The sequence below is a fragment of the Pseudochaenichthys georgianus genome, chromosome 14, assembly GCF_902827115.2.
Source record: "Pseudochaenichthys georgianus chromosome 14, fPseGeo1.2, whole genome shotgun sequence".
Classification (NCBI taxonomy): domain Eukaryota; kingdom Metazoa; phylum Chordata; class Actinopteri; order Perciformes; family Channichthyidae; genus Pseudochaenichthys; species Pseudochaenichthys georgianus.
In genome coordinates, this window is record NC_047516.1 from 16,565,874 (window position 1) to 16,582,587 (window position 16,714).

The 16,714-nt window shown below is 35.4% G+C and overlaps 6 protein-coding genes across 6 annotated transcripts in view; 2 read left to right on the forward strand and 4 right to left on the reverse strand.

Moving 5' to 3' along the window:
• LOC117458015 (olfactory receptor 2AT4-like) overlaps positions 1–25 on the forward strand; it is a 3,958-nt gene extending 3,933 nt beyond the window's left edge. Inside the window, exon 2 of the mRNA XM_034098252.2 lies at positions 22–25. Coding sequence (XP_033954143.1) covers positions 22–25 — 4 coding nt within the window. The remainder of the gene's footprint in view (positions 1–21) is intronic.
• Positions 26–42: 17 nt separating this feature from the next.
• Positions 43–6,157, reverse strand: LOC117458016 (olfactory receptor 6B3-like). Its single transcript, XM_071205353.1, is given in 3 exon segments — positions 43–57; positions 862–873; positions 5,594–6,157. Coding segments are annotated over 3 exon segments (591 nt in total).
• On the forward strand, positions 880–1,701 carry LOC117458499 (olfactory receptor 1M1-like). The gene has a single exon (XM_034099014.1). It carries the CDS (start codon positions 979–981, stop codon positions 1,699–1,701), a length of 723 nt encoding a protein of 240 aa, XP_033954905.1. The 5' UTR covers positions 880–978.
• A 3,533-nt stretch (positions 6,158–9,690) lies between the features above and the next one.
• On the reverse strand, positions 9,691–10,675 carry LOC117458017 (olfactory receptor 1E16-like). The gene is given in 2 exon segments (XM_034098254.1): positions 9,691–10,350; positions 10,352–10,675. Coding segments are annotated over 2 exon segments (984 nt in total).
• Positions 10,676–12,381: 1,706 nt separating this feature from the next.
• LOC117458886 (olfactory receptor 1E16-like) lies at positions 12,382–13,314 on the reverse strand. The gene has a single exon (XM_034099602.1). It carries the CDS (start codon positions 13,312–13,314, stop codon positions 12,382–12,384), a length of 933 nt encoding a protein of 310 aa, XP_033955493.1.
• Positions 13,315–14,971: 1,657 nt separating this feature from the next.
• On the reverse strand, positions 14,972–15,955 carry LOC117459020 (olfactory receptor 1E16-like). The gene has a single exon (XM_034099851.1). It carries the CDS (start codon positions 15,953–15,955, stop codon positions 14,972–14,974), a length of 984 nt encoding a protein of 327 aa, XP_033955742.1.
• Positions 15,956–16,714: the final 759 nt, after the last annotated feature.

The following is a 16,714-nucleotide window of genomic DNA, read 5'->3' on the forward strand; positions in this document are numbered from 1 at the left end:
TTCTCCTCCAAACACGTCTAGTTGAGTTTTTACCAAAAAGTTCTATTTTGGTTTCATCTGACCATATGACATTCTCCCAATCCTCTTCTGGATCATCTAAATGCTCTCTAGCAAACTTCAGACGGGCCTGGACATGTACTGGCTTAAGCAGGGGGACACGTCTGGCACTGCAGGATTTGAGTCCCTGGCGGCGTAGTGTGTTACTGATGGTAGCCTTTGTTACTTTGGTCCCAGCTCTCTGCAGGTCATTGACTAGGTCCCCCCGTGTGGTTCTGGGATTTTTGCTCACCGTTCTTGTGATCATTTTGACCCCACGGGGTGAGATCTTGCGTGGAGCCCCAGATCGAGGGAGATTATCAGTTGTCTTGTATGTCTTCCATTTTCTAATAATTGCTCCCACAGTTGATTTCTTCACACCAAGTTGCTTACCTATTGCAGATTCAGTCTTCCCAGCCTGTTGCAGGTCTACAATTTTGTTTCTGGTGTCCTTTGACAGCTCTTTGGTCTTGGCCATAGTGGAGTTTGGAGTGTGACTGTTTGAGGTTGTGGACAGGTGTCTTTTATACTGATAACGAGTTCAAACAGGTGCCATTAATACAGTTAACAAGTGGAGGACAGAGGAGGCTCTTAAAGAAGAAGTTACAGGTCTGTGAGAGCCAGAAATCTTGTTTGTTTGTAGGTGACCAAATACTTATTTTACCGAGGAATTTACCAATTAATTCATTAAAAACTACAATGTGATTTCCTGGATTCTTTCCCCCCATTCTGTCTCTCATAGTTGAAGTGTACCTAGGATGAAAATTACAGGCCTCTCATCTTTTTAAGTGGGAGAACGTGCACAATTGGTGGCTGACTAAATACTTTTTTGCCCCACTGTATGTAATTTGCTTTAATCGTTCTTTACACACTCCAAAATGTCTGGCTGTGGTAAACCTCGCAGTAATTGATGTTATCCTGAACACGTGCACTATTCCCAGCATGATAAAGATATTCCTTGTTAAAGACAACTTTATTCCATTTAGCCTCTGTTTGTTACAAATGTATGTCTACTACGCTTTTATATCTTTGGAGTCATATGCACTTGCTATACTTGCCTATGACCGGTTGATTGCAATATGTTTCCGTCTGTGTCACAACTCGATCAACACAATGCAAAGCATGTCATGGATTGTCGGCGTGACTTGGTTTTTTGGTCTGGGAGTAACATTATTTACAACAAGTCTAATGTCTCGACTGTCTTTTTGTAATTCTGTAATAGTGTTTAGCTATTTCTGTGACTATGCGCCTGTGTTCAGACTCGCCTGTAACGATTATTCACTGCAGTGGGCTTCAGTTTCCTTCCTTACTATTTTGATACTTGCAGTACCCTTTGCTTATATTATCCTGTCTTATATTTGCATTCTGGCGACTGTATTCATGATGAAATCTTTAGACAGTCGGTTGAAAGCTCTGGCCACTTGTGTGGAGCATATCATACTTGTTGCTGTGTTTTACATTCCTATTCTTACCAAATTTTGCGTTGGGTTTTATCTAGGTCTGATCGACCCAGACCAGCGTGTGCTGAGTCTGTCGTTGGCCTCTTGCATACCACCTTGTGTCAATCCTCTCATATATTCTTTGAAAACCAAAGAGATCAAAATCAGAGTTGTGGCACTCGTAAGAAAAAGTAAAATTGGCACAGAGCAAACCTTAGAAAGGTGATAAAATGTCTCGGTAGAAGCTTGTCAATTCGAGACCTGGGACTCAATTTTAATACCTGAGAGCGTTGGCACCAGAGTTTAAACAATTAAATTGACACACATTATTTTCATTTCCAGCTTTACCAATCTGTCCTCTACCTTTCTAACACTTTAGTTATCAAAATATAAGTTCAATATTATTTAATACAAATACTTTGAAATAATTTTTACATTGGGCCCAACCTAAAATATATACTAATTTTACTTTAAATGTTTTTCATTTACTTATTTATATTTCATACAATACATTTTTACTTTTAATACCTGTGTGGTCCGTTTATTTGAAAAAATAAATTCAATCAATAGCTGCAGCAATTCATCTTCACTCGTACTGTTACTAATAAAAATGTGAGCTAAAACTACACATATTTCTTGTTGCCCTTCGTAAAGACAATGCACTTTAATAGAAATGAAAGTGACATTATAGACACATACATTTCCAAACATTTGGTCTACCTATGTTTTAAATGTATTATCTTTTCGATTTACACACGGCATCTATTGCACGTCTGTCCGTCCTGGGAGAGGGATCCCTCCTCTGTTGCTCTCCCTGAGGTTTCTCCCATCTTTCCCTTTAAACTGTGGGTTTTCTCTGGAAGTTTTTCCTTTTACGTGAGGGTCAAAGGACAGAGGGTGTCGTATTGTCATACTGATATTCTGTACAAACTGTGAAGACCACTGAGACAAATGTAACATTTGTGATATTGGGCTATATAAATCAACATTGATTGATTGATTGATTGATTGATTGATTGATTGATTGATTGATTGATTGATTGATTGATTGATTGATTGATTGATTGATTGATTGACATTACCTATTTCCTCAAGTTTGAATTGTTCATTATTTATAGGTGCAACTGAGATTAATTAGGATGAAGTTAAAAAAGTGAACCGTATTGGTAAAGTGATTAACTACCACTCTGGTAATGTCATCGCAAATTAAAAAACATTCACATTTTATTTAAGGCTAACTGCGGCCTGTTGATCGGGTAATCCATCCTCAGGGAATAAACTCTGCAATATGCAAGTTGTCATGCTGCACTGTTCATTCTTCTCTTCCTTACAGCAAAATTAACTAAATGTTAATGCTAGTTTACTGTGGCCTAATAGTCAATATCTGCAATGTGAGTTAACCTAACTAACGTTAAGGCAGGATACATTTTGTCTGCCATGTTGTCATAAGAGGTCAGAGTCATCAGGTTGAGGCGCTATACAGTATGCTCTCCGACTGAGCTCTGATTTATGCAGTACTGAAATTAATAATGTTAATTGTATCATAGGACTTAACCTGGCAATATTTTCTGATTTTAACAGTTTCAGTGTTTCAGGCAAACTCAAAGTCCTTATTAGTTATTACTTAGTTTCAAAGGTTTAGGTTACATTTGGGTTGTTGGTGTGTAGGGTTAGTGCAGGTTGAAAGCTATACTCATATAACTACAATTACAAGTGATCTCATTATTACAGAGGGGTACACATCAAAAGCAACATAAGTGTTAAGTGTTATCAAAGTGTACTTATTTAGTTAAATGCAACAGCATGATCCTGTTCATTATGCATATATTGGCATATATGCATTTGACCTATTTTTGTTTAATTCAACAAAGATCAGGTAGATGTTAAAAAATATAATTTGATCTGCAACAATCCTACCATATATTTTTAAACCAAAGAGATAAAAAAGACCTCTGGAAGTGGTTGGAGAAATTAAAAGTGTCACAAAACCATGTTCCCACATGATAGGTTGGTTATTGGATCAATTTAAGACTTGAAGTTTTGAATATTGTGATGCCCCTGTGGGTCCATCAGTAGAGAGGGTGTGGCTGTTCTGTGTGTGCTGCATTGGCTCCAGTGATTGCATTGATTACAGTAACTCAGGGAACCTGGGTCTGGTGTCCTGCAGCTATTTGAAGCCTCTCTGCTCCTCTCTGTTCTCGCTCTGCTTTCCCCTGCAGACACCTGGGTTTTGGTTGAGTATGAAGTACGGGTTTTCTCAGTTGCTCCACTTTGTTGCACTCTATGAATTTGGCTAATTTGAATGACTTTCTTTAATAAACATATTTTTCTACCCGTTGACATGTTGTGTCTCCTTTTTGTTGTGGCCTTTTGAGCCAGGTCGCAACAATATGGTATAAAAGAACAATATAAACTAGAAGTTAGATTATCTGAGGTAACAAGTATGTTCTACTGTATATATTAACCTAAAGCATTGTAATATTTGAACAGATGTGGTGTTTAAATAAACATTTATATTCTACTACGACATTTTCACAACCTGCCTAGAGAAAGGGATAATAAATAGAAAATGTACTATATATTAATAATGGATAGAGTTCCATCATATACTATATTAAATACCTCTTCTGAAATGTGGTTAAAGATACTGTTTTTATGAAAGACTCTCTGACAAAGATCAAATTATGATACATTACAATAGCTTACACTGTACTTTAGAATGATGAACGAAGTAGTGAAGTAGTAATATGACGAGTGCCTGCCCTCTTGTGGGTTTGTGTGTGCAGTGCAAGCCATACCATGAATCACACTCAGTTATTAATGGCACTACTGTACGTTTGTTCCTAAAACTGCATGCTAACATGTGAATTTAAATCTGACTGACGGATCAGATTTTATTCAACTTTAAAGATACACTTAGTTCATGAATCTCAGATTTGTTAAATAATCTCAGAAGTGTTAAATAATAAAACTCTGTCTTGGATCTGTAATTGTTGAGATGTCACAATTTATTAGCAGGTACAAGATATATAATTTCTGTCAATCATAATCGACTACTTACTGTAACTGATTTAAATCAAAATACGGGACACATTTGGGATACTAAAACTCAACAAATGTGTCTGTATCAATCAATCAATCAATCAATCAATCAATCAATCAATCAATCAATCAATCTTTATTTATATAGCCCAATATCACAAATGTTACATTTGTCTCAGTGGTCTTCACAGTGAGTACATAATATCAGTATGACAATACGAAACCCTCTGTCCTTAGACCCTCACATCGTACAAGGAAAAACTTCCGAAGAAAACCCACAGTTTAAAGGGAGAAATGGGAGAAACCTCAGGGAGAGCAACAGAGGAGAGATCCCTCTCCCAGGACGGACAGACGTGCAATAGATGCCGTGTGTAAATTGAAAAGATAATACATTTGCAACATAGAAGCTCCAACCTAATAACAAGATGTTAAAACTTAAGTAAACAAAACATAATGTAATGCATCTTTGTGTGCTCATTAATTGGGACAAATATCCCTGTGGAGTATCCACTTTGTGAGTCACACATACACCGCATCATGGTTTCAGCAACCTGGATATACTATCATGATCTTCTCCCAATTATATTCTCAATTTACACATAACCCATATACCAAAACATAGTTTAAAACACACAAAGCAGCTTGTGGAGATGCATTCCATTTTGGAAGTTTATTAAAACAACAGTTCAAAACCCAAATATAATTGATTTATTATGATATATGAAAAGTAAAACATAAAATCCTCACAATTGAGACTATAAATGAATAATATTTAGTAGAGACTACTTAACTCATGTCTATGTATCTCTGTTTGAGAACCGCAACTTACTAAAACCTACTAAAACATAGAAGAAACGTGTCAATTCAATCATGCAAAACCGATGTTAACAAAATGATGTACCATGTTTAATAAGCACAGCAACAATTCATAAGATACTGACATTTCCTTTTGATACTAAATTATACAATATTGCCACTGTAGTCATATATAATGCAACCTTTTCATGTTAAATAGCAAGCAGTGTTTAAGATGTCAACCTTTTCTTGGCACTGAAGCTAATCCTATTTCTTTTGACAAGCTTCTTGATAGCGATCACAATTTCCTCTGTCTTTAAAGAGTATACAATAGGATTAAGCAAAGCTGGCATGGTGTTTGTCAAAGATGTGTTTATCATTCTGGCATTAGGGTTTATGTAAGAGACTACTGACGCTATGTTGGTGCCAATAATTGGTAGGAAGAAAATTGACACAAGAATCAGGTGAGAGGTACAAGTTTTAGAGGCTTTGAGTCGTTCCTCTCCTGATGAAATCCTGCTTAGTGCTATTGAAATGCCAACATACGATAACGTTATCAATATAAGAGGAATACAGAGGATTATAATGAGAGCTACATATGCCATTATGTTATTTATAGACGAGTCATTGCAGGACAGACGATATACTGGTGAATGATCACAGAAAAAGCTGTTTACCACCAAAGAGTCACATCAGGAGAGATTATCAATATTTCCAACAGTAAATCCTACTAAACTAAATAAAGTAACCCACAAAAACAGCAACAATGCAGCGATAGACGGGGTCGTCACAATACTGTGGTACCTTAAAGGGAAGCAAATTGCTATAAATCTGTCATATGCCATTGTGGTAAGTGTCCATGACTGTACAGATAAAAAGAATAAAACAAAGAACATATAACTTAGGCAAGCTTCATAGACAATGTATCTCCTTTCAAACAAAAAAGTATCTAAGACCTTTGGGATGAGAGCTGTGCTCCCACACATATCTGTCAAAGCCAGGTAAAACACAACCATGTATTTGGGAGTATGCAGAGTCTTGACATAGTAAATAACTGAGAGAAGAAAGCTATTCCCAAGAACAGTCACGATGTAGACAAAACACAGGAACACATAGTAATACTTAACATGAGGCATGTTGGAAAACCCGCTGAGATAAAACTTAGCAGGACGAACAAATGTGGCATTCACTGTGGAAGCAGCTCTCGCCTCTGGGATCATCTTATATCTCTTTCTTTAGATCAACAAAAAACCAAAATATCAAGAGTGCAGTGCCTTGAATTGAGCAGTTGAGTGGGAGACATGACATTTATTTCCCACCCCTTTCTTTGTGAGCCATTCGAAATGCAGCTGGGTGTACCACATGGCTGTCTGAAGGGAATATGATTGACAAGTTAAAGCATTCGACTCAGTTAACCTTTGTCAACAGGATAATGCATGCCAGTAATTATAGAGCATAATCACAATTCAAAAGAAAACAATCTTAAATTAGGGATTTAAACATTTTACTGATCACACTCATCATTATCTTAATGCTAAAAAGACTGCCTTTAAGGAAAATAACAGCTTTATTTCACTAACTCGATATTTGTAATCGTCATGTTAGCCTCTTTTGAAGTTGAAGAAATAAGACTGGCAGAAATAAAGACTCTTCCATTTATTTTATTTTTTTTGTTTTATCGTTTTAAAGGCCCTCCTAAAATAACCCATATCAGTTTTAGTGTAAAGTATCTTTAGAACATACCTACTCTACCTTGCCATCATGCAACCCTTTTGTAAAAAGGAGCTAAAGTCATTAAAGCCAATTATTGTCTCTTCAACCCCGCCAGACTCCTTATCCAAAAACAATAATTTTACCTTCGCAGAAAACACAGTTGCTGCTGCCTCTGTAAATTGGGAAAGAAAGAAGGAAATAGCTGCGTAAATTATATTGTTGTACTGGTGAAATAAGTTATTGTGCTTTTGGCTATAATATTTGATGGTTATCACAGCTGTGTTCTTCAACACTGAAACAATGTAAACAAAAATAGAGACAAGGCAGACATGTAGAAGGAAAATGATATTGAAAAATCTGAACTGACAAGCTTGATTGCCAGCAAATTGCTCAGTATTTTGTGAGTTTCGTTAAATAAAAGATGAGCTTTATATTGTGCTGAACACATACAATGTTGGTTCTCGTGAATCTTAAAGCTTCCTTTTAGTTGAATTTTGAAACAAGAATTTTAGTTGTACTGTTTTTAATCCTTTAAAGTAGTCTCATATGGTACAAATAAAACAAGAAAATAATCAAATCCGATTAAGTTACAGTTATTTGAAACCATTTATAAATTGAATTTACAGAACAATTACTGTATGATGATAATATACCCTCATCGTGGTAAAAAATGACCTGTTCCTTGAAGTCAGACTGAGGAGCATGTATGATTCCTCTTGGCTATCTTTTCATTATCCAGTCGAAACCAGAAACTAAAACAAGCTTATCTCAAATAATAACACCCAAGGTCTTCTGACAGGTTTAACCTTCTTTGATATTAAATGCCACTATACTTTCCTTCAGTAATTCATACAATGGTATAATCTAACAGTGATATAGCAATTTACACCGACCACTTTAGATATGTCCCACAACAATCTTGTTATCCATATAATTCTGCCACATCTTTTATAACATCAAAATATACTTTTATGCATACAACACAACAACAAATATAAACACAAAAAACGCCCGGACAACCATAATGTAATGCATGCTGCAATGAAAAGCTGAAAAGAGATAGCTCAATCGTTAAATTGTTTAATAAGAAAATATTTTCAGTATCACAACTTTATATAAACAAGACCCATAATGTTATTTACAGAAGACCCAAAATATTTAGACAATTTGTAATTTGATGATTACATCCTTACAGTAATTTTAGATTTCTTTCTGATTTTTAATATTTTTTTCACTGATTCTTTGATTTCTTGCGTCTGCAAAACATAAATGATTGGGTTCAGCATTGGAGGAAAGACAGAGGTCAGAGACAAGTTTAGAATCCTGGCATTCGGAGATATTTTTGAATTCATAGTAAATATGACTAATATTGGAATGAAATAATTTATAGTCACTGATCTTTATGAATTCTAAATCAGTTTATTTGTATGCTTTTTATTATGCTGTAAAAGACAAAATTGAAGACAAAATTATTTGTCTAATATACAGTAGAGTCCTTCAAGACAACATGCACAGAGACACACACTTGTGATCACAATAATGTGTTTCCAGAATATCTTCCTAATACACAAGCACAGATAAAACAAATAGCAGAACACTCTCATTGTATGTGTGTTATACCTGACACACTATTTTTTTGTGCTATCTATTAGTTAGTTTATTAATTGAAAGCTCAATGATTATAATGTATTTTCGATGGAATAACTTGTGTTTAATTAAATGTTACATCAGCCAATGACATTCATTTTGGTCCAAATAAAGGACAACAAAAGTCAATTCAAAGGTTGTGCATAGCCATCATAGCATTTCCTGAAGCTTAATAATTAGTTCTGACAACATGATACAAGCAGGCTAACAAGCAGCAAACAAGGCCATGGTCCTTCTCTCTTTACTTTCCTATTTACCTACTCTGACTTTAGCATTTAACCAAAGTCCATTTATTTCTACCAAGGGCATTAATTGACACACCACATTCCTGACTGAAATGTAAAGCATGTAGATTTGTTGCAGCCGCTTCACAATAAAGTTCTTCAGTTAAAGTCAGTATGTACCTGAAAAACCTGAAGGGTTTAATGTCATTAGCGTAGAGTTAGAAAACACAGATCGATTCATAAAAGAGAAGCGGACCAAGAGACAAAATATGTCTTGTTACTTTTTAAATATGAGGTATCCATCTACAAACATGAAGAAGCAGAACAAGGATACACCATTTGATTGTGAAATAACATATTTTATAGTCACTGATTTTAATTAATTCTAAATTGGTTTATTTGTATGCTTTTTATTATGCTGTAAAAGACTAAATTGAAGACACAATTAGTTTTCTAATATACAGTAGAGTCCTTCAAGACAACATGCACAGAGACACACACTTTGATCACAATAATGTGTTTCCAGAATATCCTCCTAATACACAAGCACAGATAAAACAAATAGCAGAACACTCATTGTAGGTGTGTTATACCTGAAACACTGTATTTCTAATGTTTACGGTTTTGTGCTATCTATTAGTTAGTTTATTTATTTAAAGCTTAATTATTATAATTTATTTTTATGGAATAACTTGTGTTGAATTAAATGTTCAAATGTGTGCAGATGTTAACAAAAAAAAACAAAAGTTAACCTGATGGCATTAAAACAATGTCCAAAATAAATACACAAATAATTATTTCATGATTTCTCTCTTCACGGTAATTTGGGATTTCTTTCTAAATTTCAATATTTTTTTCATAGATTCTTTGATTTCTAGCGTCTGCAAAACATAAATGATTGGGTTCAGCATTGGAGGAAAGACAGAGGTCAGAGACAGGTTTAGGATCCTGGCGTTCGGAGATATTTTTGAATTCATAGTAAATGTGACTAATATGGGGACGAAATAGATTACCACCAACGAAAGATGAGCTGTGCAGGTTTTAAAGGCCTTCACTCTTTCATGAACTGTGGCAACTTTAGACAATGCATAGCCGATACATGAATAACTAAACAGAATAAATGTGAGTGGAAGCCAAAGAATTAAAACTATTAAAAACAGAGTAATGACATCGTTAGGTTTCTTGTCATTGCAGGCCATCCGATATATCTGGCCGTGGTCACAGAAATAGCTGTTAATAACCACAGACTTACAAAAGGAAAGTCTTGTAAGAAGGCCGACTGCAATAAGAATAACAGTAATAACAAAAACCCAGAAACAGGCAATCAAAGACAGCATGAACCTGTGGGTCACCTTCACTTGGTAGTGCAGTGGGTAGATGATAGCTATCAGTCTGTCATACGAGAGTGCAACTAGATTAAGAACCTGCATTGAAAGACTCGTGTAGCAGAAAAAAAAGAAATGCCAAGCAGTCAGCGTAGGGGATGTACTGATGGTTAAACAGAAAGATATCAAGAACCTTTGGCACCAAAGCAGAGCTACCACACAGGTCCACAAATGCTAAATTAAAAACTACAATATATTTTGGAGTTCTCAGCCTATGGTCCAAGTATATTATGGCCATCACAGCTGTGTTTCCCAACACTGAAACAATGTAAACAAAAAAGAGGAATACATAGTAATAATTGATATTGGGTATGCCAATAAATCCACTTATTATGAAATATTCAGGACGCACAAAAGTGATGTTTTTTCCAAGAGCTGAGTTGAAGAATTCCATTATAAAAAACCTCTCAAACCTACGCTGTGGGAAGCACAGTCTTTAATGCAGAGAACAGAACTGTGCGTCAGCACTGTGTTCTGTTGGACAGAGGTGAGCTCTTCCCTCTCGCTCTCTTTCCGACGATGAAGCTCTGATGAGCGTTAGCTATTTTGCAATCCCTTACATTGTTTATGTCAAATGGAAGGTGTGTTCCCTTGAGTCTCTTGTAAGCAAGCACCCGAAAAAAATACATCTTTAGTCCAATGAACTTCTTGCACTTAGGAAGTACTGACAGGAATATCCAATGCAGCTATCTAGTCGAAGCCTACGGAGCAGGAGTGTTAAACTCAATTTGCTAAGGGACACACTGAGAACATATAATCACATCAAGAGCCAGACATAAACAGTTAATTTAAAAGCTGTTTTATTTTTGTATTTAAAAATGTCAACATATTTGATAATATTGTAAATGTCACATCAGCCAATTACATTCACTTTGGTCCAAATAAAGCACAAAAAAAGTAAATTCAAAAGTTGTGCATAGCCATCATAGCATTTCCTGAAGCTTCATAATTAGTTCTGACAACATGATACAAGCAGAGTAACAAGCAGCAAATAAGGCCATGGTCCTTCTCTCTTTACTTTCCCTTTTACCTACTTTTACTATGGCATTTAACCAAAGCCCATTAATTCCTACCAAGTGAAATAAACTTAACCTGGATAAGTTATACTGTAGGTGAATTTTTGGGGAGATATTCTCTGCCATGTATTCATTTGGTACCCAATCTAGAACTCATTCTACGGACACGCCACATTCCCAACTGAAATTGAAAGCATTATAGTTTCTTTATATATTTAGAAGTTTCATTTTTTTTCACACAAACCACTCGTTATATCGGTCTAAACTACATCCATCCTTGATGATAACTTTACTCAGGATAAACATTTGGGCACATTTGGGTTGTTCATCTTACAAAATGCTTAAATTCAAGAAATCCCGTTCAAAATTCTAAATTGTTTGCAGCTGCTTAACAATAAAGTTCTTCAGTTAAAGTCAGTATGTACCTGAAAAACCTGAAGGGTTTCATGTCATTAGTGTTGAGTTAGAAAACACAGATTGATTCACAAAAGAGAAGCGAACCAAGAGGCAAAATATGTCTTGTTACTTTTTAAATATGAGGTATCCATCTACAAACATGAAGAAGCAGAACAAGGATACATCATTTGATTGCAAAAAAACCTTTTATAGTCACTGATTTTTATGAATTCTAAATTGGTTTATTTGTATGCTTTTGATTATGCTGTAAAAGACTAAATTGAAGACACAAGTAGTTTTCTAATATACAGTAGAGTCCTTCAAGACAACATGCACAGAGACACACACTTTGATCACAATAATGTGTTTCCAGAATATCCTCCTAATACACAAGCACAGATAAAACAAATAGCAGAACACTCATTGTAGGTGTGTTATACCTGAAACACTGTATTTCTAATGTTTACGGTTTTGTGCTATCTATTAGTTAGTTTATTTATTTAAAGCTTAATTATTATAATTTATTTTTATGGAATAACTTGATTTGAATTAAATGTTCAAATGTGTGCAGATGTTAACAAAAAAAAAAAGTTAACCTGATGGCATTACAACAATGTCCAAAATAAATACACAAATAATTATTTCATGATTTCTCTCTTCACGGTAATTTGGGATTTCTTTCTAAATTTCAATATTTTTTCATAGATTCTTTGATTTCTTGCGTCTGCAAAACATAAATGATTGGGTTCAGCATTGGAGGAAAGACAGAGGTCAGAGACAGGTTTAGGATCCTGGCGTTCGGAGATATTTTTGAATCCATGGTAAAGGTTACTAATATTGGAATGAAATAAATAATCACCAACGAAAGATGAGCTGTGCAGGTTTTAAAGGCTTTCACTCTTTCATGAACTGTGGCAACTTTAGACAATGCATAGCCGATACATGAATAACTAAACAGAATAAATGTGAGTGGAAGCCAAAGAATTAAAACTATTAAAAACAGAGTAATGACATCGTTAGGTTTCTTGTCATTGCAGGCCATCCGATATATCTGGCCGTGGTCACAGAAATAGCTGTTAATAACCACAGACTTACAAAAGGAAAGTCTTGTAAGAAGGCCGACTGCAATAAGTACAACAGTAATAACAAAAACCCAGAAACAGGCAATCAAAGACAGCATGAACCTGTGGGTCACCTTCACTTGGTAGTGCAGTGGGTAGATGATAGCTATCAGTCTGTCATACGAGAGTGCAACTAGATTAAGAACCTGCATTGAAAGACTCGTGTAGCAGAAAAAAAGAAATGCCAAGCAGTCAGCGTAGGGGATATACTGATGGTTAAACAGAAAGATATCAAGAACCTTTGGCACCAAAGCAGAGCTACCACACAGGTCCACAAATGCTAAATTAAAAACTACAATATATTTTGGAGTTCTCAGCCTATGGTCCAAGTATATTATGGCCATCACAGCTGTGTTTCCCAACACTGAAACAATGTAAACAAAAAAGAGGAATACATAGTAATAATTGATATTGGGTATGCCAATAAATCCACTTATTATGAAATATTCAGGACGCACAAAAGTGATGTTTTTTCCAAGAGCTGAGTTGAAGAATTCCATTATGAAAAACCTCTCAAACCTACGCTGTGGGAAGCACAGTCTTTAATGCAGAGAACAGAACTGTGCGTCAGCACCGTGTTCTGTTGGACAGAGATGAGCTCTTTTCTCTCGCTCTCTTTCCGACGATGAAGCTCTGGTGAGCGTTAGCTATTTTGCAATCCCTTACATTGTTTATGTCAAATGGAAGGTGTGTTCCCTTGAGTCTCTTGTAAGCAAGCACCCGAAAAAAATACATCTTTAGTCCAATGAACTTCTTGCACTTAGGAAGTACTGACAGGAATATCCAATGCAGCTATCTAGTCGAAGCCTACGGAGCAGGAGTGTTAAACTCAATTTGCTAAGGGACACACTGAGAACATATAATCACATCAAGAGCCAGACATAAACAGTTAATTTAAAAGCTGTTTTATTTTTGTATTTAAAAATGTCAACATATTTGATAATATTGTAAATGTCACATCAGCCAATTACATTCACTTTGGTCCAAATAAAGCACAAAAAAAGTAAATTCAAAAGTTGTGCATAGCCATCATAGCATTTCCTGAAGCTTCATAATTAGTTCTGACAACATGATACAAGCAGAGTAACAAGCAGCAAATAAGGCCATGGTCCTTCTCTCTTTACTTTCCCTTTTACCTACTTTTACTATGGCATTTAACCAAAGCCCATTAATTCCTACCAAGTGAAATAAACTTAACCTGGATAAGTAATACTGTAGGTGAATTTTTGGGGAGATATTCTCTGCCATGTATTCATTTGGTACCCAATCTAGAACTCATTCTACGGACACGCCATATTCCCAACTGAAATTGAAAGCATTATAGTTTCTTTATATATTTAGAAGTTTCATTTTTTTTCACACAAACCACTCGTTATATCGGTCTAAACTACATCCATCCTTGATGATAACTTTACTCAGGATAAACGTTTGGGCACATTTGGGTTGTTCATCTTACAAAATGCTTAAATTCAAGAAATCCCGTTCAAAATTCTAAATTGTTTGCAGCTGCTTAACAATAAAGTTCTTCAGTTAAAGTCAGTATGTACCTGAAAAACCTGAAGGGTTTCATGTCATTAGTGTTGAGTTAGAAAACACAGATTGATTCACAAAAGAGAAGCGAACCAAGAGGCAAAATATGTCTTGTTACTTCTTAAATATGAGGTATCCATCTACAAACATGAAGAAGCAGAACAAGGATACATCATTTGATTGCAAAAAAACCTTTTATAGTCACTGATTTTTATGAATTCTAAATTGGTTTATTTGTATGCTTTTGATTATGCTGTAAAAGACTAAATTGAAGACACAATTAGTTTTCTAATATACAGTAGAGTCCTTCAAGACAACATGCACAGAGACACACACTTTGATCACAATAATGTGTTTCCAGAATATCCTCCTAATACACAAGCACAGATAAAACAAATAGCAGAACACTCATTGTAGGTGTGTTATACCTGAAACACTGTATTTCTAATGTTTACGGTTTTGTGCTATCTATTAGTTAGTTTATTTATTTAAAGCTTAATTATTATAATTTATTTTTATGGAATAACTTGATTTGAATTAAATGTTCAAATGTGTGCAGATGTTAACAAAAAAAAAAAAGTTAACCTGATGGCATTACAACAATGTCCAAAATAAATACACAAATAATTATTTCATGATTTCTCTCTTCACGGTAATTTGGGATTTCTTTCTAAATTTCAATATTTTTTTCATAGATTCTTTGATTTCTTGCGTCTGCAAAACATAAATGATTGGGTTCAGCATTGGAGGAAAGACAGAGGTCAGAGACAGGTTTAGGATCCTGGCGTTCGGAGATATTTTTGAATCCATGGTAAAGGTTACTAATATTGGAATGAAATAAATAATCACCAACGAAAGATGAGCTGTGCAGGTTTTAAAGGCTTTCACTCTTTCATGAACTGTGGCAACTTTAGACAATGCATAGCCGATACATGAATAACTAAACAGAATAAATGTGAGTGGAAGCCAAAGAATTAGAACTATTAAAAACCAACTAAAGTCATCAGTAGGTTTATAGTCATTGCAGGCCATCCGATATATCTGGCCGTGGTCACAGAAATAGCTGTTAATAACCACAGACTTACAAAAGGAAAGTCTTGTAAGAAGGCCGACTGCAATAAGTACAACAGTAATAACAAAAACCCAGAAACAGGCAATCAAAGACAGCATGAACCTGTGGGTCACCTTCACTTGGTAGTGCAGTGGGTAGATGATAGCTATCAGTCTGTCATACGAGAGTGCAACTAGATTAAGAACCTGCATTGAAAGACTCGTGTAGCAGAAAAAAAGAAATGCCAAGCAGTCAGCGTAGGGGATGTACTGATGGTTAAACAGAAAGATATCAAGAACCTTTGGCACCAAAGCAGAGCTACCACACAGGTCCACAAATGCTAAATTAAAAACTACAATATATTTTGGAGTTCTCAGCCTATGGTCCAAGTATATTATGGCCATCACAGCTGTGTTTCCCAACACTGAAACAATGTAAACAAAAAAGAGGAATACATAGTAATAATTGATATTGGGTATGCCAATAAATCCACTTATTATGAAATATTCAGGACGCACAAAAGTGATGTTTTTTCCAAGAGCTGAGTTGAAGAATTCCATTATGAAAAACCTCTCAAACCTACGCTGTGGGAAGCACAGTCTTTAATGCAGAGAACAGAACTGTGCGTCAGCACTGTGTTCTGTTGGACAGAGATGAGCTCTTCCCTCTCGCTCTCTTTCCGACGATGAAGCTCTGGTGAGCGTTAGCTATTTTGCAATCCCTTACATTGTTTATGTCAAATGGAAGGTGTGTTCCCTTGAGTCTCTTGTACGCAAGCACCAGAAAAAAATACATCTTTAGTCCAATGAACTTCTGGCACTTAGGAAGTACTGACAGGAATATCCAAATTAGCTATCTACAGTAGTCGAAGTCTACGGAGCAGGAGTGTTAAACTCAATGTACTAAGGGACACACTGAGAACATATAATCACATCAATAGCCAGACATAAACAGTTAATTTAAAAGCCGTTTTTATTTTATTTTTATTTAAAAATGTCAACATATTTGATCATATTGTTAATGACACATCAGCCTTTGACATTTGCCCTGGTCCAAATAAAGCACTACAAAATCAATTAAAAAGTTGTGCATAGCCATCATAGCATTTCCTGAAGCTTAATAATTAGTTCTGACAACATGATACAAGCAGGCTAACAAGCAGCAAACAAGGCCATGGTCCTTCTCTCTTCTTTTTTTTTGTATGTCCTTATTAGGATCACCATTAGCACTAGCATGAGCATTGGCTATTCTTTCTGGGGTCCTCACACACACAAAACATACATAAACATACATACAACACAATTAAAACAAAACTACTC

Bases quoted from the DNA above. Each gene is read 5' to 3' on its own strand.
- LOC117459020 (XM_034099851.1), bottom strand. From the start codon at position 15,955: ATGGAATTCTTCAACTCAGCTCTTGGAAAAAACATCACTTTTGTGCGT.
- LOC117458886 (XM_034099602.1), bottom strand. From the start codon at position 13,314: ATGGAATTCTTCAACTCAGCTCTTGGAAAAAACATCACTTTTGTGCGT.
- LOC117458499 (XM_034099014.1), top strand. From the start codon at position 979: ATGATAAAGATATTCCTTGTTAAAGACAACTTTATTCCATTTAGCCTC.